The sequence below is a fragment of the Rhinolophus sinicus genome, linkage group LG03, assembly GCF_036562045.2.
Source record: "Rhinolophus sinicus isolate RSC01 linkage group LG03, ASM3656204v1, whole genome shotgun sequence".
Lineage (NCBI taxonomy): Eukaryota > Metazoa > Chordata > Mammalia > Chiroptera > Rhinolophidae > Rhinolophus > Rhinolophus sinicus.
Window position 1 is genome coordinate 68,880,122 of NC_133753.1, and position 26,628 is coordinate 68,906,749.

Below are 26,628 nucleotides of genomic sequence, written 5' to 3' on the forward strand. Positions count from 1 at the left end.
ACACGGCCTGGTAATTTTATATTTCTCTAGAAAACACTCTCTACCCGTTCTTCATGACTGTTTCATTCCTTCTCTCCTCTCCTCAGATTTCAAATCCCTTCACCTTTCCCCTCACTTTGAGTGGATGAGGTATTTCTTCACAGATAAAATCGAAGCCATCATACGGGAAATCCTCTGTCCCGAGCACCACCTCTACTAATTCACCTTTGACCACACCTATCCTTGCTTCCTGTAACAGGGGTGGGAATGTGTGTCCCTTCTCTTGTATATGGTCAATCCCCTACCTGTGGTCTGGATCCCACCTGCACGTGTCTTCTTAGAGACCTTGCAGTCAGCCCTTCAGTATCTTCATCCTTTCTTTATTGCCTCCTTCACATCAGTATTGAAACATGCTACCACCTCTCCCATCGTAAAGCTTCTTTTTCTCCACTCAAGTTAATTGTCTAGCCACTTCTTCTTGCTTCAAAACAAAACATTTCAGAAGTGTTTTCTGTATTCATAGTTAGCATTTCTTCATATTGCAAATGCCTCCTATTCCTGACATCTGGCTTCCCCTTCCACCTCTAAATGGATTTCCCAGTAGATACTTACTAGTCCTTATTTGACAGTTCTAAACACCCTTCTTGGAAAGCTTTTTTTTTTTTCTTGGCCTTCATGATGCCATCCTTTCCCAGTTTTTCTCTTTTTGTTCTAGTCACTCAGTCTCTTTTACCAGTTCCTAGTCTTGGCTGCATTTTCACGCAACAACCTTTTCTGGGTAATCTCAATCACTCACAAGGCTTCCATTACTATCTCTATTCTGATGACTCCCAAATCTTTCTAGTCCACACCTCTCTGCTAAGCTCCAGTGCCCAAAGGCAGCACAAATTAATTCTCTACAAACTTGAGTGGGCTTCAGTATTCATCATTTTCTGCTGTTTCCTTTGTCATCACATTAATTCAGGTGCCTGTCACTTCAGGTCTAACGTATTACTGACACCTTGAAATTTGCCTCTATTTTCCATTTTATTTCCCAAAGAATTAATATTGCTTGCTGCCTCAAGTTAATTGTTTCAATATAGTCACTGTAATCGTGTCACTCACTCACTTCAAAACTATAAATGAGTCCCCATTGCCTACTGGCTAAAATCCAAATTCTTTAGACTTCTCTTTTTGTCACCTACTATGTCCAACCCATTAACATGATCTTATGTGCTCCATCTCCAGAAATTATTCTAAATCCATGCACTTCTCACTGTCTGTGCTGCTACCATAACTCCAGACCATAATCATCTCTGTCTGCAATACTTCATCAAACCCTAACTGGTCTGCTTACTTACTTCTACCATTGCCCTGCTGTGATCCATTATTCATACAGATGCCAGAGTGATTTTTTTTAAGTGTAAATCAAATCATATCGCTACTTTGTTTAAATTTTAAATGGTTTCTCATTTCAATTTAGAATAATATCTAAACTCCTATGAGATCACAGCGGATGAGACGCTATATAATCAGCATCCTATCAATCTCTTCAGGCTCATTTTCTACCAGCCTCTGTGTCACTGAGTCATAGCCTCGTAGGCGTCTTCACGACTTAAACACACTTCAGTCATACTTGTTCTCCTTAGGACCTTCCTCTGCTTGAAATGGTTTTTTTCCTCAGACCGTCTCATGGTTAATGCTTTTTTATAATTTAAGTGACAGCTCAAATGCTACTTCCTTAGAAATGCTGTCCTTGACTATCCTAGTTAATGCACACCTCTCTGAAGAATCGTTTCTGTTTACAGGTATACTGTGTGTCATCCCCTTTCCCACCCCACTAGAATGCAAGCCCAATAATCTTGACAAGATTTGGGCAAAGTTTAGCTCTTTAGTTCTTTTCTTCAGTTGTGTGTTCATCTGTCTATATCCATTCATCGCTCTCATCTTTAAATTATAAGGACTTGTTCTGTGACAGACACGGTGGTGAGTGCTAAGTGTATATGATGAATTAAACAAACTAGGTTAGTGTTCTTTAAGAGTTTACCATCTGCCATAGTTGTTTTCAGACCTGAAGGTGCGGTTTACTAAGAACCTTGTTAGAAATGCATGTACTCTTTTCCAACCCCAAGAAATTTCAGTTCAGAAGAACCAGGAATTTGATCTTTAAACAAGCACTGTGCAATTCTAACCAGTGATCTAGGGTATCATCTTCTAGTTCCTTAGCACCAACAACACACTTGACGCCTTGTCTTTCTAGCTTTCTCTGAAAGAGTGTACGCCTTCTTGAAATTCTCATCCATTGCCTTCTATGCTACCACTCACTGCTGAAACCTTTCTGAGTACTTTCTTAGCTTCTCTTTGGGGTTTACCATTTATATTGCACCCCTTATATGTTGTGGTTCCATACATAACCTTCCTCCTTAGGTGACGTTGAGTACTCCCATGATTTCAGCTACCAGTTGTATTTTTATGACACTGAAGTCTGTTCTTCCATCATGTCTGTATGCTCCAGACATGTGTGTTATCAACTGGACACCTTCCTCTCTTAGATGTCCTCCAGCACATCAGCCTTAGCTGTGCAGAACTGAACATTTCTTTCCTTACAGTGAAGGGTCCCATTGTCTACTCAGTCGCCTAAGCCAAAAAAGTGAATTGTAAATAATGATATATATCCCATTGTTCATAAATAAGACCCCAAGTTCTTTTCATTCTACTTTCTTAGTATCTTATTATCTGTCCCTTTTAATTCTCATTGTCACTGTACTAGGGTCTGCCCTAAGTTATTGCAGCAGTCTTACAACTCAGTCTGTCTCCTCCCTGATTTACCCTTGTCAACCCACTGTCCACAGTACCACCATCATATCTGAAATGCAAATATGATCACATTATACTTTCCTTGTTGAACTTTTGAGTTTCTCCTCATTGCCTCAAAATAAAATTTAAACTTCTTAACGTGGCACAGTCTGCCCTTGTGGAGAATGAGGCTTGTAAGACAGATGGTCTTCTACATCTACCCTATCCTTCATCAATTTAGAACTATTGGTGGTTTCCCTAGAGTGAATATGTGTCATACCTTCATGTTTCACTTGCCTTCTCTGCATGCTTTATCTCCTTTACTGACTAAATCCAATCTGTCCTTAAAGTCTAAACTCAGGGTTTAATATTGTGAGGTTTTCTTGTTTAAGTAAGCCTCCATTGAGCTGCCATTTTCTTCTTTGCCTCCTAGTATGTAACACTTCTCATGGTATATTTTATTTCTCTCTTAAATGATTTTTTTTTAAATAAAATTAAGGCATGTGATATGTAAAAATGAATTCGAACACTATGAAATCATGAAAAATCTCCCACTAACTCTAAGCCCCCAGTTTTTCTGTCCTTTCCCAAATTAACCACTTTTCTAATGTATCACTTCAAAAACATTTTTGCATCTGTAAATGCTCATATGTATACATGTGTTTATCCATTTTTACCTAAATTGGAGCCTCATTATATTCTATTACATGGATAATACGTTGAACCTTTTTTAATTGATAGACTTTGTTCCTTACTAAATTTTTTCATGTCTTTTGCTATTACAAATAATGCTAGAATAAATGTTATTGTACATAATTTTGGGGCATTTGTGAGTTTATCTGGAGGATAAAATCCTAGAATGGAAATGCTGGGTCAAAGGGTTATATGTGATTTTAATTTTAATAGATGTTGAAGACATCCATTTTCAGCTATGATGGAATAACTTGCATCAGACCTACTCTCCCAATTCAAACAACTAGAAAATTGTCTCAAATTAACACAAAAATAATGTTGGAAGGCATTAAAGAATTACAAAATCTGAGATAATTTGCGAGGCCAGAATTCCAGTTAGAATGGAAGCCCTGAGCATTGCCCCCTTCCCCCTCAAGGGGGCTATACCTTAAGAATAAAGGCAAACCAGAAATAGTCCAGTCTTTGCAAATACTTCTATCCAACTTTGAATCATAGAAATTATGCAAAGCAGTATGAGTGACTTTTTCTCTGGCTTCTGCATAGCCTAATCTGTGTGTCCATGAGCGCTCCATAAGTGCTTAATGAAATTTTACACCCTTAGCAATTTGTTTCTCTCCTCTTTCACAACAGTTATCTGACACAACCCAGATTTTAATTCAGACTGCCCAGGTTGTTTGCCCTCCTCCTTTTTCCTTTCATTTTTGCGTGTACTCATAAAGGAGACTCCATCAATTGCCTGATATACCCAAAGAACAATGATTCTAATACAAAAGCAAATGAGTCATCAGACAAACTCATCTTCTTTATGCAATTAGAAGGTACAATTTTTTTAAACTGCTTATTATCTAGGACTCTATCTTATGCATCATTGCCTAAGGCAAATCAGATTTTAAGGAATACCTCTATCTCCTTATCTTTATGAATAATGGGATTAACCTCATTAAGTGAGATAAAAGATCAGCCACATACTCATTTTTCAAGTTGTTGACACAATTCCCCTAATTAGTCAAGGAATTCTAAAGAAAAAGGGGAGAAAACAGACAAACTGTGAACTTGTAGGGGAGGGAGAGAAAGGGGTTAGGTAGACAACCTGTTTTGTTCACCTGCCCCAAATCCCTTTGTGTAATGTGGGTCAACATGACTTGTTATACGAGTCAATTTAGCTAATATATTAACCCTTTAATATATTACTGTATCCAAGGGTCAATATTTTGAGTTATGGAAATTTTTGCATGTTATAATGATTTCCCTTGAAGAAATTCATATTTAATTGTGAGAATTATAGAGGGGTTGGTGGCAGGGGTGGTGAAGAGAGGATGATACCTTTGGCAAGAGATAGTCCAGTCCTGGCAAATACTTCATAGTTCATTCAGATTCCATGAGGTAAGAGGCAACATGGGGCAGTGATCTTCAAGTTACCTTTGTACCCAGGAATCCAGGTGTAGGTCCTAACTCTACTGCTTACCAGAAACATTGATCTAGTCAGTTTCCCATGTATAACATGAAATTAATAACAGTGAAATGCTATACAAGTTGCTTAGCTCAGTATCTGGCACATTCTAAGTGTTAGCAATAAACTAAATGTTAGCAATGTTTACTATTATGAATAAAATTTGCCATTACTGAAGAATAATTCTGAAAGTTTTCTGCTTTACAAAATACACAGAAAATGGGTAGACATTGTAATTGGAGTAATATTTAAAATTCTAAAGGAACTGGCATATATCAACATCAACATGTAAGATAGCAATCCTAACAGAAAAATGGCAAAGGCTATTGAGAATCACTATACAGAAAAGAATGTCTCATAACTTAATATGGATATGAAGAGATGTTCAAACTGATTTAGTAATCAGTGAAATACAAAGTAAAGCAACAGTGGGATGTTACTTTATACCAGTTTTGCACAAATGAGAAAGCTAGATAATGCCAATTGTTGACAGGTAGGGATTTATAGAACCCGTCTAAGAATGTAGATTGATACTACCATTCTGGAGGGCAAAATTGCAATATTTGGATTAAATATCCCTAAAGTAGCATTTCTCCTATTAGTCCATAAAGGGACATTAGTGAGAATAGTCTTTGCAGGGTTAGTTTTGATGGTATTGAGGTTTTTGGAGGCAAGGTGGTTGTCAATTAATGGGAGAGCCAATTGTTAAATGTGGTGGGTGCACATTACGAAGGACAAGTCTGCAGTTAGAAAAATATATTCAATGTGCATGTATCAGCAAAGTGCTGAAATAAAACCAACATTGAAATAAATTTAAAATATAGGCATTTAATAATGCAATTTGCAAGGACACAGATGAAAAAATACACATTAAATGCTTTTAAATGTTTGCCTGTGACAAGGAAAAAAATGGGAATAAGGAATAGAGATAAATCACAGTTTTAAGAAAATAACAAAGATACCTGCGTATTGCTGAAAAATTTGAGATATAATAAAGTATAGGGAAGCAAATAAAAGCATAGTACTTCTGCCCCATGTTCGATGTGAGGCCATTTTACTAAGCTCGGAAAATATTAATAGTTGATTGACAACACTGTTTAGGTTTGTTTCTTTAATTACTATCAGGAAGTTTTGGACAATGTGTGTGAAATAAGAAAGGACATTTAGGAATTACTTTTTCTTTTGCTCTTGATTAGCCATCTGGTTTAGGCCTGATGGATTCTGAAGAACACAGTTGGACCTCGTAGAAGACAGTTCATCCATCCATTCCTTTGTTTATTTAACATTCATGCTATTCTTTAGAAAGATCTACTGTCACATTTCTCATATATACTTTTTAATATGCCTAGTCTCTGATTGAAAGATGCTATTTATTAATATGCAAAAAGAGTAATAATAAAAAACAGTGTTAGCACACTGCTAACATGTTGGTATATCCCATAATGGTTTATTTCCTGAGACTTTCTTGTTCTTCAAGTTCACATAGTTAGAAACAAACTCATGGATACAGAGAACAAACTGATGGTTGCCAGATTGGAGCGGGTTTGGGGTCTGAGTGAAAAAGGTGAAGGGACTAAGAAATACAAATGGGCGGTTAACGAAATAGTCACAGGGATATAAAGTACAGCTTAGGGAATATAGTCAACAATATTGTAATAACTATATACAGAGTCAAGTGGGTGCAGGACTTATACGGGGGATCACTTTGTAAGTTAGATAAATGTCTAACCACTATACTGTACACCTGAAACTAATATAATATTGAATGTCACCTGTAATTGAAAAATTAAAAAAATTTTAAAGTTCACATAATTAGGTAAATACTTGTAGATACTTTATTTACACAATTGGGTTTAACTATACATACATCTTGTCTCCTTTTTTTCCTAACATTATGGCATGTTTATTTTCCCACATAACCAAATCTATTTTGAAAATACATATACTGATGGTTGTGTCGATTCCATCATATTCATATTCTATATAAGAATGTATCACGACAAATTTAACAAATGATCTCTTGTTGGAAATATGTTACTTCTAAATTATAAATAATTTTATTTATTGTAAACTTATAAATAATGTTATGATTATATGATTATCATTTTTTCTAATAAACCTTCATGTAGATTTCTGATTATTATTTTATTTAGATAAATTCCTAGGGATATAATTTCTGGGTCAAAAAATGCAACTTTAAAGTGTGTACATTTATTATCCTAAATTAATTATGGGATAATTTTAGACATTGCTTTTTTAACCTTATGCAGACTCCTAAAATTATTATCTGATAAGTGAACAATGGATTTTACAATTATTTTATCTTTTGTGTTTTCCACCCCAGGACTATTTTCTCATTGTTCAAAATAGGAGATGAATTTCAATATAAAATTGCATCACATTTTAAAGGTTTAGGACTGTTCTTTAAATGTTTATTAAGAGTATTCCTATTTTTGTGACATGTTACATTTTCCAGGGTTCACTTAGCTATCTTTAATCCCTTTGCCTCCATCACATATGTGCAATATTTCCCTCCTTCCACCTTTTCATATAGTTATATTGCAATTCTAGTTGAATCAGTAGTTAGTGTTTACATTACGATACCTATGAAAACCCACAGCTGAGTTAGGTAACAAACCTTTCTTACACAACTTTTTATTTTTTCCCTTGAACTAATAATTGTCTTGTTTTCTTCATTTATTTAGTATTTGGTGTACTTATCACTAATTCTACACTATATTCATTGCCAATTTTCTAATCTCTTATCCAGATGTTCAAACATACTAGATAGTTTTGTTTTGTTTTCTTATCCTCTGCATAATCTGTTTTCTACATTGCTTGGTCTCTTACTTGCATTTTGAGTTGCTTTTGCTAATCTTTGCTGTTCTGCTCATATTTAAAAGGAATAGCCTAAAATTTTTATATTAAGCACTAAGTGTATGGATGGGACTTTGTGACCTTGAGTTTCACTAGAGGGAAGTAAAGCTAGGTCATTTGATTTGCACTGATTATATTCCAAAGGAAAGGATTCTCCAGCCTCCAGTCTTGAAATGAAGGCATGCTGCATTTCTTCCCCCCCCCCGCCTCCCCGCACCCCCGAAGAGTTCAGCAGGGAAAATGGCTGGAGGTCTCAAAATCTTGTGTGCATACATTAACTGAATCCCTCTCTTTTATTATAGTACCTCTGCCCTCAGTTGTGTCTCATTTTTCTCAGGCCAGTTCCTTTGCAGAGAATAAACCTCCAGCATTGTGCCAGGTGGAGGGGAGTCAGTTGCTAGTCAAGAGGGAAAGGATCTAGGGAACTGACTTAAACAGACTGCCAATCAATCCTTATTTTGGTGCCCTTTTCATTTCCCTTTCACCTCTCGAGGTATCTGGTACCCGCAATTCCTTGTGGTTTTGGAGGAAGGAGTTATTCCATTGTTATCGCTTCTCAGCCTTTTGGCTAAGATCAAGTGTGGAGTTATTCCATTGTGTTGATGGGTTGGTCCTCCACATTCTCTGCTGTTGGTCATCTAGGACTCACTGTTCTTGGTTCTGCTAAATTGGTTGATTCTACCTGTTCTCCATCTTTGTGAGTTTATGACTTCTTATGAAATACTTTTCAGTAAGGCTTTAGCAAGGAGTGAGAGTAGATGCATGGATTCAATCCACTGTCTTTGACATCAGCAGTTAGTCTTTAATCAAGATTTGATTTCTTAAGATTGTCTAAGTAAAAGTTGTCTACTAGATAAAAGAAAGAAACCATATAATATATTTAAGAAAAAAAAAGATGAGTATATAGATTTGGTTGCTTCTTTCTGGACTGTTGACATAGAATTGGGAAATCTGACTTCTAGCCTGAGCCAAAGGTAAGAAGATGTGTACTGACTATTTAAGGAGTATACTACTCTGCTGGGTGCGCTATAAGAGCTAAACCAGCTTAAGTGTAATGCAGATTTCAATCTTAAAGGTTTGTTTCAAGCCGTGTTCTATATGAATTAATTTGTCTTCCTTATGAGTTTGACAAAAGCACAATTTGCAATCCCAGCTACCTATCACTTAAACAAAAAGAAAAAGAGAATTTCACCAATTTGATGCTGTGGGTGAGAGACATAATGTAAAGCCTGTTCCCTGCAGTGCCAACTTCACCGAAAACAACACCTTTAACTGACCTTGAAAGTCAAGGGGAGGCAGAACATCTTTGACAGGAGAGTTTGAATTTGAACGAAAAAGAGTTGGAAGGATATACGGAACTTTATGGTTGAGATGTCCAATGACTATTAAAAATATAAATTACAAAGTATATTAAAACGTACTCTAAGAAATTAAAAAATACATGCCATAGAATTTCAAAGAAAAATACTACATGTTGTTGAGAGAATTCTGAATAATGTCAGAAATAAATTGACAGCCATACTGCACTTAAAAGATAGATAGGATTTTTAACTAGCTGGATTGTTTGTAGTATATTTTGAGTACTGGCAGAAGAAGCGGAAAAAGGAGGTTAAAGCTGAATAGTGAATGATTTTGAATACTGAAGTGAGTATTTAATTTTCTAAACAATGAAGAGAACCTGAAGGTTTTAGAGGAAGAAAGTAAAATTCTTAAAGGTATACTTAAAGGAATTTGACCTGGCAGTAGTGTCCATTGATTGTTGTATTTAAACAGACAAGGTGAAGGGTCTCCCTAGTTAGTGGCTATTTCAATATATGACCTTGAACATGTCTGTGGGGACAGAGCCAGGAGTGCAGTTTCCAGGCTCTCGGGCTCACATGGAAAGGTGCTGGCTCAGGTAGTAAATGGCCATCAGCTATGATTGGATGGCCATCAGCTGTGGCCAGTTGGCCATCAGCTGTAACCAGTGAGCCATTGGCCACTAATATAACTGCCATGGCTATGCTAGCAGAAAATGGGGGCTAGCAAGAAGGTGGTGGCTGAGGCTGCAAGCGTCGTAGTGAAGGTTGCAGATCGTGTGGCTCCTGCTTCTTGTGTCTCCAACCCAGCCGCCAGTGAGAATATAGTGGTATGACTCCCCTACCTATGGCTCCGTGGGTGTTCCTTTTTGGCCTCACCATATCCTGCGTTCTTATGTGGGGAGCGGGACCAGAGACCCCGCAGGCCGCCCTGCATGACAATGTCCCTCACATTTCTCTGAGTATGTGTCATAGATGAACTTTTAATTGCCGGTGTCATGTGATACTAATAGAATTGAATGATAAGTATTTGTAAGGTCTTCTTATGTGCCCAGTTCTGTGCTAACAGTTATAAGGAGCACAAAATAAGCCAAAGATTTGAAATTTTTCATGGAATATAGAGTCTAACAAATTGGGGGGAGGGGCACTAAAAACTTGGATCATATAAAGCCAAATTGATATTTACTATAAATGTAATTGGAAGCTAAAAGATGGAAGACGGAGGAGCTCAGGACTATATCATGGAAGGGTTAGTACATAAACTGTTTTGAAAGAGTTGGGTGGAACTTACATGGGTGGTGGCAATAACATGAATCAATACAAATGAAGATTTCTTGGCAAGAAGACATGCAAGGACAATGAGGGACTTGGTTTAAATGAAACTAAGAGCTGGTGTTGGTAAAGGAATAAGAAACGGGTAAGGTGGGAATTTAGGACGTAATCATAAAGGGCCTTGAGAGATGGGCCAGGTGATTTGGGGTAAGAAATAAGATATAGGGGGCTCATCTGCAGGGATTATATTATTAAAAGATATGTCAGGAAATTTAGTCTGGCAGCAGTATTCATGGATTTGGGAGTAGAAGAAATTGGAAATGAAAAAGAGTGTAAGATGCTGTTATAGGATACAGGTGTGAGGACTTGGAATCTAAAGCCGCTGACAGTAGGGATAGAGAGAGAGAACAAAACTGAAAGAAAGGTTTTGATGCAAAAAGAAAGAATGAAAAAGAAATTGGCGCCAAATTGCCAGAAGCTGGAAAAGGAAGAATCAAAGATGAGTTCACACGTAAATGATTGGGGAGATTAGAAGCACAGGTTTTTGCAGAGGAGAACAGGGATGACAAGGAACACGATAACTTGGTCTTCAACCTGCGGAGTTTTACATGATAACATAAACCAAAGGCATGTGTCTTTAAACTATGGGGCCGGGGCACAGTTGACATGTTCAGGCTACAGACCAAGGTTTGTTGTTTACCATCATATTGTAGAGTCAGGACATGACGAAATTCTGGTTTAGTGTAGTTCTAAGCTGCATAACCTTTGCAAATCAGTCTAGTTCTCCCCTCTGGAAAAGGGCAAACTAAAATCTGTAGCTATTTAACTGAGTATGCATTATATGCTGGACAGTACATGGGCTTTCCTTTCGTATGATTTTGTTCCTGAAATCACTGTCCTATGAGGTAGGTACTGTGGCATCTCCATTTTACACAGCTAGAAAGTGACAGAGCCGGGGTTTGAACCAAAGACTGTGTGCCCAGTTACTGATTTTAACCAGTTATGTATGCGACGCTGCTTTCACTGTGCCTCACTGCATATGTCCCTTACCTACTCTTCCAGTTAAGCTGTGTATTTATGAAGTGCTTACTAAGGGCCATATTATGTGCTAAGTGCTTTTATGCATTATTTTATTTAATCCCCTAACAAACCTATGAGGTTGCTATAATTAATGTTTACATTTTATAGATGAGGAATCACTTAGAAGATGAGTTACTTTTCCAAAGTCACATAGCTGGGTAGTAGCAGAACTAGAATCTATGCTTGAAATCTATCTGAAGCCTATATGCTTTTTTATTCTTAAAAGTCATTTCTTGGATTGAATAATTGTATCATTTTCTTACCTTTAAGGCATAAAACAAATAGTCTTTAATGAGTAGCGATAGTGTAAGTATTAGCAGCAGCAGAATAGCGTAAAGGTGATTCTTGAAGCCATGGAGGGCATGAACTATCCAAGGGAATAAATTGATAGGGAAGAGCATCTTAGAGAGAATATGAGGGGTATTTATAACTTAGGAGCAGCAGGAGGGAAAAGAGCCAGAGGAGCATAACAATAGCTTAGAAAATTCAGTAGCATGGAAGCCTGAGGAACCGAGTCGCAAAGATGCGAGACAGTGCTGTCACATGCCCCAGAAGGTTTGAAAAGGATGACGTCATTGGACTCTCCCAGCAAACTGCTCCTCATGCTGAGTTACCAGCAGACAGAACCACCGTCCTTCCAGTTTCCCAATGCAGAAAGCTGGGAATTCTCTTCCTCTCTTTTTTTTCTTTTTTGTCTTACTCCTCTGTTCAATTAATCATTATCTCAACCTCCTAAGAATCTCTCTCAAAATATCTGCCCTCTCCTTTCCTCTACCTCCCCAGTTCAGGAAAGCTTCACCTCCCGCCTAGATTTTTCCAGCAACTTCACAGTTCCTTATTATTCTTGACTTACTCCCCATCAGCCCATTCTCCACTGTGCAGACAGAATGTTTCTAAAATACAAATGCAATCAGATCAGTTTTCTTTTTAAAACCCATCCATGGGTTCTTAATTGACCTTAGGATAATGACTTAGCGTGGTTTATGAAGCCCCATAAAATCTGTCCTTCCACTATCACTCATCTAGTTGTGCTCCAGCTATGGCAAACTTATTTCAATTTCTAGTACCCATCATGTCCTCTGGGACTTCACATATGCTCTTCCTTCTGGAAGACTCTTTCCTTCTCTCTTCTCTCTTTCCCGCTCCCCCTCCCTGACTGCCTCCAGCCTTTTCTGATTACTCATCCTTCATAGTTCATCTTAAGTTTTACCTTGAGAAGCCCTTTGAGTTCCTTCTAGTTCAGTCCCCTGCTTTCCACTCCACAACATCTCGTGCATGCATCAAAGCTGTCACTGTCCTTTACTGTAATTGCTTGTTTAATTTTCTGTCTATACCACCTGATAGTAAGCTGTTTTATACAAAATTTAGGTCTGTTCCCATTGTTATCCCCAGCATTCAAAACAATGCCAAACCTGCAGTAGATAGTCAATAAATGATTTTTAAGTAAGTGCTATGAATGAATATATGCAGCATGAAATTATTTTGTATGGTAAGCATATCTTTTATAAAAGGAAATTGTGGCGGGTTTTATAAAACCCATGGTTTTCTCTTGGTGGTGGAGGGCAGGGTAAAGGTGCAGTGCAATTACATTTGGCTTTGTTTTCCCTAATTTTAAGACAACTAACAGGTTAATTGGGCTGGTTTAAAAGAAGAAAAATGAGATTCTCACAGTCATGGTTATTACAATCTTTTAAAAATATAAAAAAATTCAGCAAGGAAATCATGATGCCCTTAACCTTTTCAGTTCAATAATCAGTAGCATTCAGATGGAGTTATTATGAATATGAATATTTATCTCTATAAATAAGTATATCAGAAAAAATAGAATTATGTAAGCAATTTTCTTTTCATTTAGTAGGAATTCACTTTTTAAATGCTCAGACTCCAAGACAGTCTTATAAGCCGTGAAATGACCCAAGTCATCCACATCTGTTCAAAATGTTTTTTTAAAAAAGCTTATCTTCACAGTAGTTACATGGAAAACTAATGTTCCTGTCATCTGCTCCCAGAAGGACCAACTGCCATAATTCTGCATTGCGGATTCTTTGCTTCATGACCCAAGGTGGTGAAAATTTATCTACTTTGCTCTTGTGAGCTCTCACAAAGTGCCACCCAGTTTCCTTTCCCTCACTTCCTAGCTATTTGGCTTTACAGTGTCATTCACATTATTACTGATCCTTGGAGGAAACAGTAAAATTCTCATAGACCCATGCTTTAAATCCCTAAAGGCACATAGTCAATAGTTGAAATGTAATAGATTCAGAATGGTAGCACAACCACAAAAATAACCAAATAAATAAATGCATAAGTAGCAGTTAACCTTGAAGACTTCGGCCCAAGTCCCAGCTCTGTCAGTAACAGAAAGCATCAGCGGAGTCACTCTTCCTTTGGGCTATGAGATTTTAGGGCCAGGAGGGCCTATATACATGGAAAACTATGAAATTCCGAAGGAAGTTGATGGAATCACAGTGTTAAAGCTTCGACACAGGAGCAGAAAGATTCGTGACACAGCTGGTAGGTAGGAGGCTCCCCAGCACTGATTCCAGCCCGGTACCCACCAAATAGGAGATTATGTTACTCTCAGTATCAGAATCATTTAAATAATATAGCTGACATGTAATACCAGTCACAGGGATTTGGTGGTTTTGCTTGCTTTTTAGTCTTTCAGGTTTAATTAGATGACATTATAAGCTATCTCAACCTTTCTTGAAGCTAGACCTGCCTAAGGCTTTGGAACGTCACTAGTTCTCAGCACCCTTGGAACTTGACTGCTAATAATAACCTTAAGCCTAATAACCATGTTTGTGACTTCTTTTGTTCAGAAGCCTAAGGAAAGTCCTCAGATTTCTTTCTCTGTGTCCCTGAGAATTGCTCTAAATATAACATATTTTTCCCCTTCCACATGCAGGTCAAAGGGCAGGGGGGAAGCCTATTTTGGCTACATGTATTCTCATTTACTACATGATGACTCAGTACTTTCCTTCTTAGTCTCGCCCTTGCAAGCTAAAGCTAGTATCATTCCTAAAATTTATAGAAATCTTTGTTTTCTCATTTATACACAAAAATGTTGATTGCTTACACCTTTTTTAAGGTTTTTTGGGACGATTAAAAATCCTACACTCTATGATAACATTTTCAAATGGCTTTAAATACATGTTTTAAGCAGAAATATGAAGTTAATTGCCTGTAGCTTGCGATCTATTATGGAGTTAAAATTCCTTACATGGATATTTTTTAGGACAAAATAATATGTTAATTGAGCATTGTTGCTATCTAATTTTAAGTCTGCTGTTTCTTTATTTTCAGCTTTCTGAGAAATATGGAGTCCATGTGTGTGGAGAAGGTGGGGAGTATGAGACGTTCACTTTGGATTGCCCTCTATTTAAGAAGAAAATAATTGTGTAAGATATCATTTCAGCATTTTCTTCTCTTCCCTGAAATTTAAGTGGTGGAAGCAACTTAACATTAAGCTGGAGGCAACTTTTGTTGGGAGAAATAGAACATGTCCTCTAAGTTCACAAACACTCAATTTGTTTAATACCAGTGAAGTCGTCTGAATACCTAAATCAATACGTGACAAGACGAGGCCTTCATAGAAGGCTATAAACTTTTTAGACATTGCACTTTCGTTTACTTGCTGATTATGGCCTGCAGTAAAACTGGTACCTACACACTGACACTTTTATCTTTTCATGAAGTGTGAATTGCCTGTATTATTTATCTTTCATTACAGCTACCTTTGATAAACTGCCACATCAGTAGCCTGTGGGTTCCATTAACTTCATCCTCTTTTTCCTTTTTCTTGGCTTTAACAACGTAGAATGCTAACACTAAACATTTCTCTTCAATTATTTGGGGTTATTTTTACAAATAAACTTTGTTTTTAAGTGAATTCAGTTTATGGTGAGTTGTGATTTCTTTGCCGTAAATTTTTAACATTGGTGTAACAAAAAACAGGAACTTTCTCCACTTTGTTACATTACTATCCGTACTCGAATTTATGTTACTCTCCTCATCTGCAAGAAGAGCACTTTATCTGCTTTTCCTAAGCTCTTACGCTTCCTGGAAAACACTGTCAGAATTATGCTTGATTCCAGAAACCTAATCTGATGAAAGATTAGAGTTCTGTATTAAATGGACAGCTTCAATATTTTCAGCACTGAGAGGTGACTTCTTTGTACATCTGAGCCAACTTTAGGTAAATTTTCTAAAAAAACACATTTATCTTGTGAAACATGGCCAAGACATTTTCATTACCATATGTAATATTCACCCACTTTTACTTCTTTCATGTTCTCCTAGCTGTTTTTCCATTAATAATCATCAACATAATAATGTATTTAGCAAATATTTATCAAATACCTGTTATATCCAAAGGTTTGTTTTCTGGGCACCATTGTTGTTCAAACATAGTAAAAATGCCTCCAAATGGTGGGAGGAGGACATATCTGTATATATTATGATACAGGATGGTAAAGGATAAGAGTCCTAAGAGTAAGTTTATAAATGGGAGGTATTTCTCTGGCTGTGATCAAAAAACAATTCATGAATGAACTCTAGGTATTATTACTATGAAATAATACTGTTTGGTTATTCAAGAAAAGCATTTGCATCTTGGGGTCACGTTAGGGTATAATGAGAAACTTGCAATATATTTACGTATTAATATAGACTAACCAAGTGTTTTAAAAAGCATGATAAGAGAAAAATGCCAAAGAATAGTGCTTTTTCCATTTCCTTAACTAGTTGAGGTCCTAGAGAAATCTTTATGGACAACCTAGAATTATAAGACATGTACTTTTTTATACTACATAACCAGTAGGTCAATTTATCATAGTACTTTAGACCTGAAAAATTCATCTTTTTCACCTCATCGTTTTGTAGACAAGGAAACCTAAGCCTTACTGAGAGAGACAATGGCATGAGGGGAGTTAGTCATGCTATTAGGTGGGTGCAAAAGCAATTGCAGTTTTTGCAATTATTTTTAACCTTTTAAACCGCAATTAGTTTTGCACCAACCTAATGTTAAAGAGGGAGGTTTCAGGGGAGGTGTGTTAGAACCCTCTAGTGCTAGAATGTTACTGAGGTGAATTACGTGGGTAGGATTGTGCAAGCTGCCACCCTGCTCGAGGAGTTCTCCCTATAGGAATGATCGGGCAAGTCAGCAGTACATAGTAAGTGCTAATATACAGCTGAGTACCTTACGAACCCAAGAAGCACCATCTTTTCATTCTTACTCGTTTGTCAGTAAATCATGAATCTAATTCTAATGCTTGAGCATTTTCTTTGCTTCTTTCTTCATAGTCTCTGCCTCACCTCAGCTTATAACTTTCTTACTTTATTCCTTTTTCCTGGATTGCCTTTCCACTTCTCCCCACTTTGCTAAATCCTTCCATTTTCAAAGGCTTAGGCTGCCATTACTTCCATGCTTGTTCTTGTATCTGAACTCTTCACAACACACAGTTGGCGCTAACAAATGTTTTGTTAAATATTGTTGAATTAACTTGTATTTCATTGTTGTTTAATTTTATATATCCTATTTCACTTTTGTGTATTCCCTTTTTAAGTTATAACTAGAGATTTAGGTTGGGACATAAGCCCAATTTAATGGAAAAAGTATGTTACTACTACGTACAAAACCTTTCCTCCTATTTAAAATAGAAGATGTCCTATCATACCTACCAATAAGCACTGAATGTGATGATGTGAGTGAATATGCATTGCATATTCTAAAACTGTTTTTGAAAAGTTATTTAGAGATAATCTTCCATGTGATACAATTAAAAGATTTAAGTTTAGTCCCTGTAACTATTTGTTAACAATTAACAATTAATAATACTGGATCCTATAACTTAAAATTCACTTTTGGGACAAATTTAACAGTCTTTCCTGTTATAGTTGATAATATTGACATACAACTAAATGATTATTAGGAATCCCATTTCAAATGTCTGATTCAATTTTCTTTTTTATAAAAAGGGGAAGACCACGTCTAAGAGGAGAAAAAATAAACTTTTACATGCAAAAATGATTTTATTATAATTAGGGACTTTTTTAAAAACACAGATTGACTCTTTCTTGTATAATGAAGAAATTTAGAAAAATCATCATTGTCCTAGCAGTTTATTATGAGATACATTTTGCCCCAAATTCCTGTTAACATTTTTAAAATCTTGTAGGAAAGACTGGTATAACAGTCTTTGGAGGTAATTTTTAAAAGTTGTAACTAGGTCATTTACAATTCAATTTTCATGTTAATTACTATGTGATTACTCACCTCTAGATACAAATTTTTAGATCAGAAAATTAGGTGATTTTTTTTTTTTTTTTTGCCTCAGGAGCCTGATGCAAAGAATTACAGCCCAGCCTTTGAGAGAAGTGGACAATTATAGGTCCTCAAATAACCTACTCTCTTATTATTTCTTACTTTAAATATACAGAGTGTGCCAAAAAAAAAGTATATACATTTTAAGAAAGGAAAATTGTATTAAAATTGTAATAATATATACCGACAACAAAAGATGAACACAAGTCTCATTTGACTTCTGCAATTACAAGAGGTGCTCAAAGTGTTTACCATCAGCACCCAGACACTTCTGATTATGACCAGCTATGGCTTGAGCAACGTTGACCAAAGTGTCCACTTGTATACTTTTTTTTGCCACCCCTGGTATATATGTAGTATATCAGAAGTAAGAAAATCCTAATGTTGATTTAATAAAAATGATGGTTTTCTTCTTTTTGTTAATGAATCTATTGTCTTAATGTCAGTATTTGATACAACCACATATTTCCATTTGAATTATCACTATTAGTGTACTACTGCTGCAAAGCTGTTCTTTATGGCATCTATGGATAGATAAATGAATGGAACAGTGGGAAAAAAAGAAGGAGGGTAGGGAGGTAAGGAAGGCTAAATTCTATGATTAAAACATGGTATATTCATTTTTCCCACCTACTCCTGTTTTCTACTCATTCAAGACAACTCAGCACAGAGCATAGTAAGAAATGGGGCATATAGTAGAGAGGATGAATCAAGTACTTTCCTTATCTTCCTTCTCACATCTATTCTTTATCACCTGGGAATTTATTTAAATTATGAACTATTTTTCTTGTATTTAAATTTTTAGACCTATTAAGCTTTATTTTTATTATGCTAGAGATGGTATTCTGGTATATATGTAGATATATACTTGTACATGTATACTTGCAGTACACATGTATGAAAAGGTATGTAGCATGTGAAGATAGGTAATTGAAAAACCATTGTAGGTGTGTGATAGTTTCAATAGTTAGTATGTAAATGTGAAGATACTGTACTTTAAAAAGTTGAACCACGGCAGCCGGTTAGCTCAGTTGGTTAGAGCGCATTGCTCTTAACAAGGTTGCCAGTTCAATCCCCACATAAGCCGCTGTGAGCTGCGCCCTCCACAGCTAGATTGAAACAATTACTTGACTTGGAGCTAATGGTTCCTGGAAAAACACACTTAAAATAAAAGTTTAAAAAAAGTTAACCATACACTTATTTGCTTATTCAACAACTGTCTAATGAATACCAGGCAATGTACTCTGTACTGAGGTGGTGGTCAAGTTGGGGGGTGGGGTGGGGCAGTCCAACAAAGAAGACAAAGCTTGGTCCCTCTCTAAGAAGGAAGACAAGTACACAAAATCATTATAATATAGTAGATGCATTCTGAAAGCACGACACATGCATTACCAAAGCCCATGTGGGAGAAAACTAGCACCGACTGGGGAGGCCAGAGAACGCTTCACAGAAACGACATTGGAGATGTCTGAGAATGAGTGTGAGTCCACAGGGAGTATCTGTGTGCAGTTGTCTTGTTAGAAGAGAGGGAAGAACCAACCATGGCGGAGTCTCAAGAGAGAATACCAGTTTTTTTGGTTTGTTTTGTCTTGAAGTGAGGAGGTACAGCCTGACCTCACACCTGGGGAGCCTGGCTTCAGAGAAGAGAGGCTCAGACGTGTCGCAGCTGCCCTTTTGAAGTTTTAGCGAGGGGTAAGCCTGACACAGCAGTGAAAGGGAACATAGGCCAGCTCATGATTACAGAGAAGTCTCAATTGAAGAAGACGTAGCGAGCACTTGTTATTTGTATTAATAGAGAAAAGGGAGGAGGGTAGCCAACTGGAAAGCATTTTTGTTGTGGTGTAATTGGTATTATTTTTTGGGTTACTCTGAGGATATTCCAAAGCAGATCCTGCTCTAAGTTTCAGAGAAATCTGTGAAGCAGACAGAAACCAGAGCTCCTTGAAAGTTGAGTTTCAGATGATAGTTTATGAAAGAGAAAAGAGCCATGGTGGCATTATTCTGTTTGAAACTAAAAACTGTTCATTTGAGGTCTAGTCACTCCCAGTTGACTCTGACTTTGTGTAAGTGAATGAAATGATGTTGGTCTATTAGATGTTACGGATTTAATAGAATCCATAAAATCATATTTCTCTTCATTTTGTGCTCAGATTATTATATATTTTCTGTGGATGATAATCTTGATTCAGAATGCAGTAGTTATACCAATTCAGTGAACTATTTGCTACCAACCTTCCGTTTCTGGTGGGGATAACTCCCATGAGAAGGGAGGGCCTGAAACCCTTTCTACTGATGCAGCGTTGGTTTGGGGTAAGTACAGTTTTAGTGCACTCCATTGTCAAGGATATCAAAACCAAGCTGCCTAGGTTAGGCATAATCAAGGCTCTGGGTCAGTTTCCAAGGCTGGATCATCAGGAATAGAGAGATTGAAATTTAACGTCAAAGTGAGATCATACACAGGAATTGGAATTTGAATCTGACTAATGAGCCAAGATAGGACCAGAACTGGCAGCTCTGGAGCAAGTGGAGAAACGGCAAGAGGGGTGAAGTCAGAGGGGCCTCCTCTTCCCTTTCCCTTTCCCGTCCTACGCTGTATATCTGGAGGGAACTTTTGGTTGACGTAGCCTGTGAAGGCAGGTTGTATCTTTCTATCAGGATCCTGACTCTTTAATGATTCTGTTTCTATTATAAGTTGCTTTCCTTTCAGTGTCATAGAAGCCCTTTTTAATGTTATTTTCCTAAGCACTGACAGATGCATATTTGATACTAAAGGTTCATGAATGGTAGTTGACTTTTATTTTTCCATAAAGCATTTTTTTCTTTATGTCTGATCTTTCAAGGGTGAAAGTAAACACATTTTGCCCATGAAAATTTTAGTATTTTGGAGCCAAATATTTTGAGGTTTCTTCTATTGCCACTAAATAAATTTTCATTACAAAAATTGATTCAAAAAAACACTTTACATTAGTGATTAGTGGCAAATATTCAAATAAAGTAACAGTTCATTTTGTTGTGTACTACAATAGTTAAAATGCTAATAATGTGTTAATATAAACAACAGAACTAGTTCCTGAGGCATTTAAGAAATATACGGAATTTCCATTTTTAAATTTCAGTTGAAATGCAAAACACTATTGCTTTCTTAATAAACAACAATAAAAAATAATTAGTTATTAGAACTTCACACATAATCTTAGTTATTCAGATGTGCTTTACAGGGTATCTTTGATAAAAGTTGAGTTAATTTACATGTATCCATATGGTGCCAGCAAGCAATTCATACCATTTTACCTGAATGTGGTAATTACTATGTCAGGCAATCCATTTTAATAGCAATGATATTGCAGTGTGAAGAGTTCATCTAGAGCTTAAAACCATCACCAGTACTGCTTTTGTGAAGGATAATTGAGATTTTGTGTGAAACACTGAATGAATTACCTCTTGAAAATGAAAAGAATAATGAAGATAAAGCACTATTGTTTAATGGTTAGCCCATACCAAGCAAATTTTTGAAAATGAAATTGAATAGGAGTTTTAAGTTCTCAAAATTGTTCAGAGAGCTTTGCGTGAACCTGAAAGTTGAACTGTGTGTCCTCATAAAGATGAAAAGCTTTTTCACTTTTTCCTGAAAGTCTAATATCCTCTATCCTTTTCTCAATTAAATACTGGATTATTAAAAAATGATGTTAATCACTAAATATTGTATACTAGTTGAAATAAATACAAAATGAAGGATTTTTGGTCACTTCTAGTCACCAGCAGGAGTGATTTGCCACAATGTATATAGTACGTAAATGCATTATAAAATTTTTGTCTTTCAGAGATTCATCAGAGGTAGTGGTACATTCAGCTGATGCTTTTGCCCCTGTGGCATACCTACGCTTTTTAGAAGTGCACTTGGAGGACAAGGCAAGTAAACCTAAGATTCACAATGATCTCAAGAGACAATTGAGATATGTATGTTGGCTCCATATATATAATACTATAACAGACGGAAGGGTAAAAAAGTGATTTTATCATTAGTGATTTTTTTTGTAATCACAGAAGATCCTCCGTCAATAACTAAGAATTTTGCAAATGTTTATAGTTTTAAGAACTCTGTATAATACACAAGATATTACATTTCTTAGGAGTTTGTAGTTCAGGTGAAAAGGGAATCATGTATGCATTAATCAAGGAGAATACAAGACCATATGTAACCAAACACTAAGTTATCTAGTAAAATAAGAATTAGGTAATTGGGCATAATTAGGGCAAAGGTTTGAGGATGAATTAGATTTGTATTATGCAAAAATTAAGAAGAGAAGGAAAGGAAAAATAAAAGCTTTTCCAAAAATATCCAAGGGAACAGAAGGCAAATAAGAGCAAGTAAGGCAAAAGTGTGATGAAGAGTTTTATTTTAAATACATTGATTGTCAAGATACAATATAATGTCAATTTAAAGATACACAGAGGGTGCCAAAACCTGTGTTAAAATTACGCTGATGGTAACCACTTTGAGCAACTCTTGTAATTGCAGAAGTCAAAAGTGACTTGTATTCATCTTTTGTTACCGATATATATTGAGAATTACAATTTTAATAGTTTTTTTCCTTTCTTAAAATGTGTATACATGTTTTTGGCACCCTCTGTATTACTGAATAGGGAAAGATCTGCATTAGACCTTTGATTAAAAGTTTTGCTCTTTGAGTTGTAAAGGATTGGAAAAAGTCTTCTGCATCTTTATCATTCTATCACCAAGGCTTGAGGTACACCCACAGTTCATCTATGATAGGGAATCTGAAGTCAATGAGGATTGGCAAGGGGTGGAAAGAAGTGGTAACCCCAGAAATCTCAGCATGAGACAGTTTCCTAAAGTAGAGAAAAGTTATTGGTGTCATTTCTCCAGAAAAATTAGGGTCGATAAGATTGAAATAGATCACTGAATCTGGCTAGAAGATGACTTATTGGTGATCTTTTACCAAAAAGCTGATAACCTTCAAGAGAATGAAGCTGTACTATTCAAACATCCTTCAGACACACTGAAAGGAACCCCTTATTTCTAGGTCTCTGCTACTTGGACAGCCAGGTACTCACACAGAAATTCAAAACCACTGAATTCTTGTTTAGACATTTTTGGCCATTATACTGTGTTTCCCTGACAATAAGACCTAACCGGACAATCAGCTCTAACGCGTCGTTTGGAACAAAAATTAATGTAAGACCCAGTCTTATTTTACTATAAGTCCGGGTATAATATAATGTAATGTAATGCAATATAATATAATATAATTAATATAATATAATTGATATAATACAATACCGGGTCTTATATAATACAATGTAAGACCGGGTCTTATATTAATTTTTTGCTCCAAAATATGCATTAGAGCTGATTGTCCGGCTAGGTCTTATATTCAGGGAAACATGATATATTACTTCTATAGCTCATTATTCACCTTGTTTTGATATTTCATTGGTCTTCGCAGTCCCATTTTTCCTCTTGCAGAAAAGAATGTTATTTCTTTAAGGTGGGATATTCACTGACACTGAATGAATATGATGCATTTCCTTCTGTTTTTTGTTTTTGTTTTTTTTTTAGGTGTCCCCAGCACCTGATCACTACAGAACATCTAATTATATACATAATTCTTAGAAAGTATTTTTGAACATTGTTTACTATGCTGAGCATTGTTTATTAAGAAAATTACATAGCATTTTATCAATTATTATGTACAGCTTTTTCTCTTTTTTTTTTATTCTTAGAAATATATGTCTTTATCAGAAAAGTTAATAGAGCCATTGATTAATTGGGGAAATGTGAATGTCTTGTTCATTAACATTGTCAGTTTATTCAGGATTCACTCTTTCTCTGACTTTTGTTAACACATACTAGCCATGACACCTGTGATATGTGCCTTTTCTTTTCCTTTGGCCCCATCTACAACCCTCATTTCTGTAACATTTCTTTGCTTTCATTACAGTCCTTTTCCCTTTCCTGCTCCTATTTCTGCTAATAGCGTCATGGTGCAGAGGCATTTGAAAATGAGGATGAAAAAGCACTGATTTAGCCAATCAGGTTTATTCTACTGGGTGTGACCAAAGTGCTGTATCATTTCTGTTTTCAATATAGTCAAACTACAGGGTATTTTCACTGCCTCCAAATCTTCCGTGCTCTACCTAGTCACTGCTTACCCCGCCCCTCCCCCAACTCCTTGCAACCACTGGTCTTTTTACTGTCTCCATAGTTTTGCCTTTTCCATAATATCATATAGTTGAGATCATACAGTGTATTGCCATTTTAGATTGGCTTCTTTCACTTAGTACTATGCATTTCAGTTTTTTTCCATGTCTTTTCATGAGTTTTTAGGTGCTGAGTAATATTCCATTGTCTGGATATACCAGTTTATTCATCCATTCACCTGCTGAAGGACATGTTGGTTGCTTCCAAGGTTTTGCAATTATGAATAAAGCTGCTATAAAACATCCATGTACACATTTTTTTGTGGATATAAGTTTTTAATTCTTTGGGGTAAATACCAAGGAACATAGTTGCTGGATGGTAAGAATATGTTTAATTTTACAAGAAATCACCTCTTCCGAAGTGGCAGTACCATTTTGCGTTCCTACCAGAAATTAATGAGAACTCCTGTTGCTCCACATCCTCCCCAGCATTTGGTGTTGTCAGTATTTTGATTTGCCATTCTAACAGGTGTGTAACGGTATCTCGTTTTAATTTCCATTTCCCTGATGTTTTATGATGTAGAGCATCTTTTCATATGCTTATTGGCCATTTCTGTATCTTTCTTGGTGAGGTGTTCCAGATCACTTGCCAATTTTTTAATCAAACTTTATTTTCTTACTGAGTTTTAAGAGTTCTTTGTATATTTCAGAAAATAGTTATTGTTTTTTTATTAGCTTTATCTTTTGCAAATATTTTCTCCCAGTCTATGGCTTGTCTTCTCATTCTTTTGGTCGTGTCTTTCACAGAGAAGTTTTTAATTTTAATGAAGTCCACCTTATCAGTTATTGCTTTCATGAATCATGGCTTTTGTGTTGTATATAAAATGTCACTGCCCGACCCGAGGTCATCTAGATTTTCTCCTATGTTATTTTCTAGGTATTTTATAGTTTTACATTTTACATTTTGATCTATGATCCATTTTGAGTTTATTTTTGTAAAGGGGTATAAGGCTTGTGTCTAAATTCTTTTTTAAAAAAATACGTGGATATCTGGCAGTTGTATCACTATTTATTGAAAAAACTATCTTTTCTCCATTATATTGCCTTACTCCTTTGTCAAAGATTGGTTAACTATATTTGTGTGGACCTATTTCAGTGTTCTCTACTTTTCTTTCCATTGATCTTTTTGTCTATTTTTTCACCAATACCACAATGTCTTGATTACCATAGCTTTGTAGTATGTCTTGAAATTAGGTAATGTCAGTCTTCTGATTCTGTTCTTCTCTTTTAATATTGTGTTGACTATTTTAGATCTTTTATCTTTCCATATAAACATTAAAATCAGTTTGTTAATGTCCACAAAGTAACTTGCTCAGATTTTGAGTATCATCACATTGAATTTTTAGATCAAGTTTAAAAGAACTGGCATCTTCTGTTTTTCTACCCATGATCATGGAATATCTCTCCATTTATTTTGTTCTTGTTTGATTTTTTTCATCAGAGTTTTGCTTAGAAATCATTTATATTTTCATTGTTATAACTTAACTTATATGTTAACTTATATGTTAATTGTTGCTCCCTTTAGGATTTATATTTTATTTGCAAATACAGGTTTTGAGGTGGCGTTCTTAGTGTGGATCCAGAGAGAAATAGTGAGAGTTCCCGTTTCAGAAATCCCATTGCATAGCAGTGGCTTGGGTAAAGCTTTGGCCAAGTTACCAGCTTTACTCCTGAACCAACTCAGACAGTAGACAAGGGGATTTTCTAGAGGGAATACAAAGTACAATTAACAAAAGGAAGATAAGTAAATGCTAGAGGGCAAAAATGATAGGTACTCTTCCATATGTTTTATCAAAATCACATTGTCATTCCAAACTCATATCAACAAATTAATTAACACTCTACCCCAAATAATAGTGAGACCTTGAATGTAGTACCTTGAGTACCATTCTGAAAATTTGTTCCTTAAATTTCTTCAGTTTCCATTCCCATTATGATATATTTGCAATCTAGCTTGGCCTCATTTACTGTGATGAACTGCTGTTGGTCTTTTCTCAATCTTTATAATCCTTAATTTTTTTCCTTGGTACTATTGGCCACTATCTCTTTGAAAAATTTCTTTATAATGGTTTTATATATATCGCACTATTTTCACCATTCTGACTTGACTTCTCCCTCAGGATTTCTTTTATCTCCTTCAGTCATTTCTCTGCTAATCACCTTCAACATGCCTCAAGTTGTTTTTATGGTGCTATTCTTTCTTCAGTATTTTCCCTTTCTGGGATTTTTGTCTTTTCCCACAAGTTTAGTTTTCATCTATGTGCAGATGATTCTCAAGTCACTCTCTTTCTGGTCTTTCTATTAATACCTACTCTGCCTCCTTCACTCTAGATCCTTATTTCTGACTAGCTACTGGACATGACTGCCAATTATATGTATCGATCTCATTATGTACAAACCTTGAATGCATTTCCCCCTCCGAGTATACTTTCCCCTGTTTTTCCTATGTAACAAACCTGTTTTTCCTCTTAGTAACTCAGACACAGAATATCACCATCATCTCTTACAGCTTTCTCCTCTTTACTATGAACATTCAGTTGGATATCTAATCCTTTATATGTTAGTTCTAATACATGTCTCTTACACCATTCCATCCCCCTGCCCATCTCTCTAGTTAAAACTGTATTTCACCAAACTCTTGGGCAAGATGGAATTTC

At 36.0% G+C, this 26,628-nt stretch overlaps 1 protein-coding gene across 2 annotated transcripts in view; it reads left to right on the forward strand.

Annotated features, from left to right (window-relative positions):
• The window catches only part of DPH6 (diphthamine biosynthesis 6), a 151,550-nt gene extending 127,334 nt beyond the window's left edge, over positions 1–24,216 (forward strand). For both annotated transcript variants that reach the window (XM_019725545.2, XM_019725543.2), the window contains exons 7-9: positions 14,731–14,825; positions 21,571–21,658; positions 23,331–24,216. In XM_019725545.2, coding sequence (XP_019581104.2) covers positions 14,731–14,825; positions 21,571–21,658; positions 23,331–23,384 — 237 coding nt within the window. In that variant the 3' untranslated portion in view covers positions 23,385–24,216. The remainder of the gene's footprint in view (positions 1–14,730; positions 14,826–21,570; positions 21,659–23,330) is intronic.
• Positions 24,217–26,628: the final 2,412 nt, after the last annotated feature.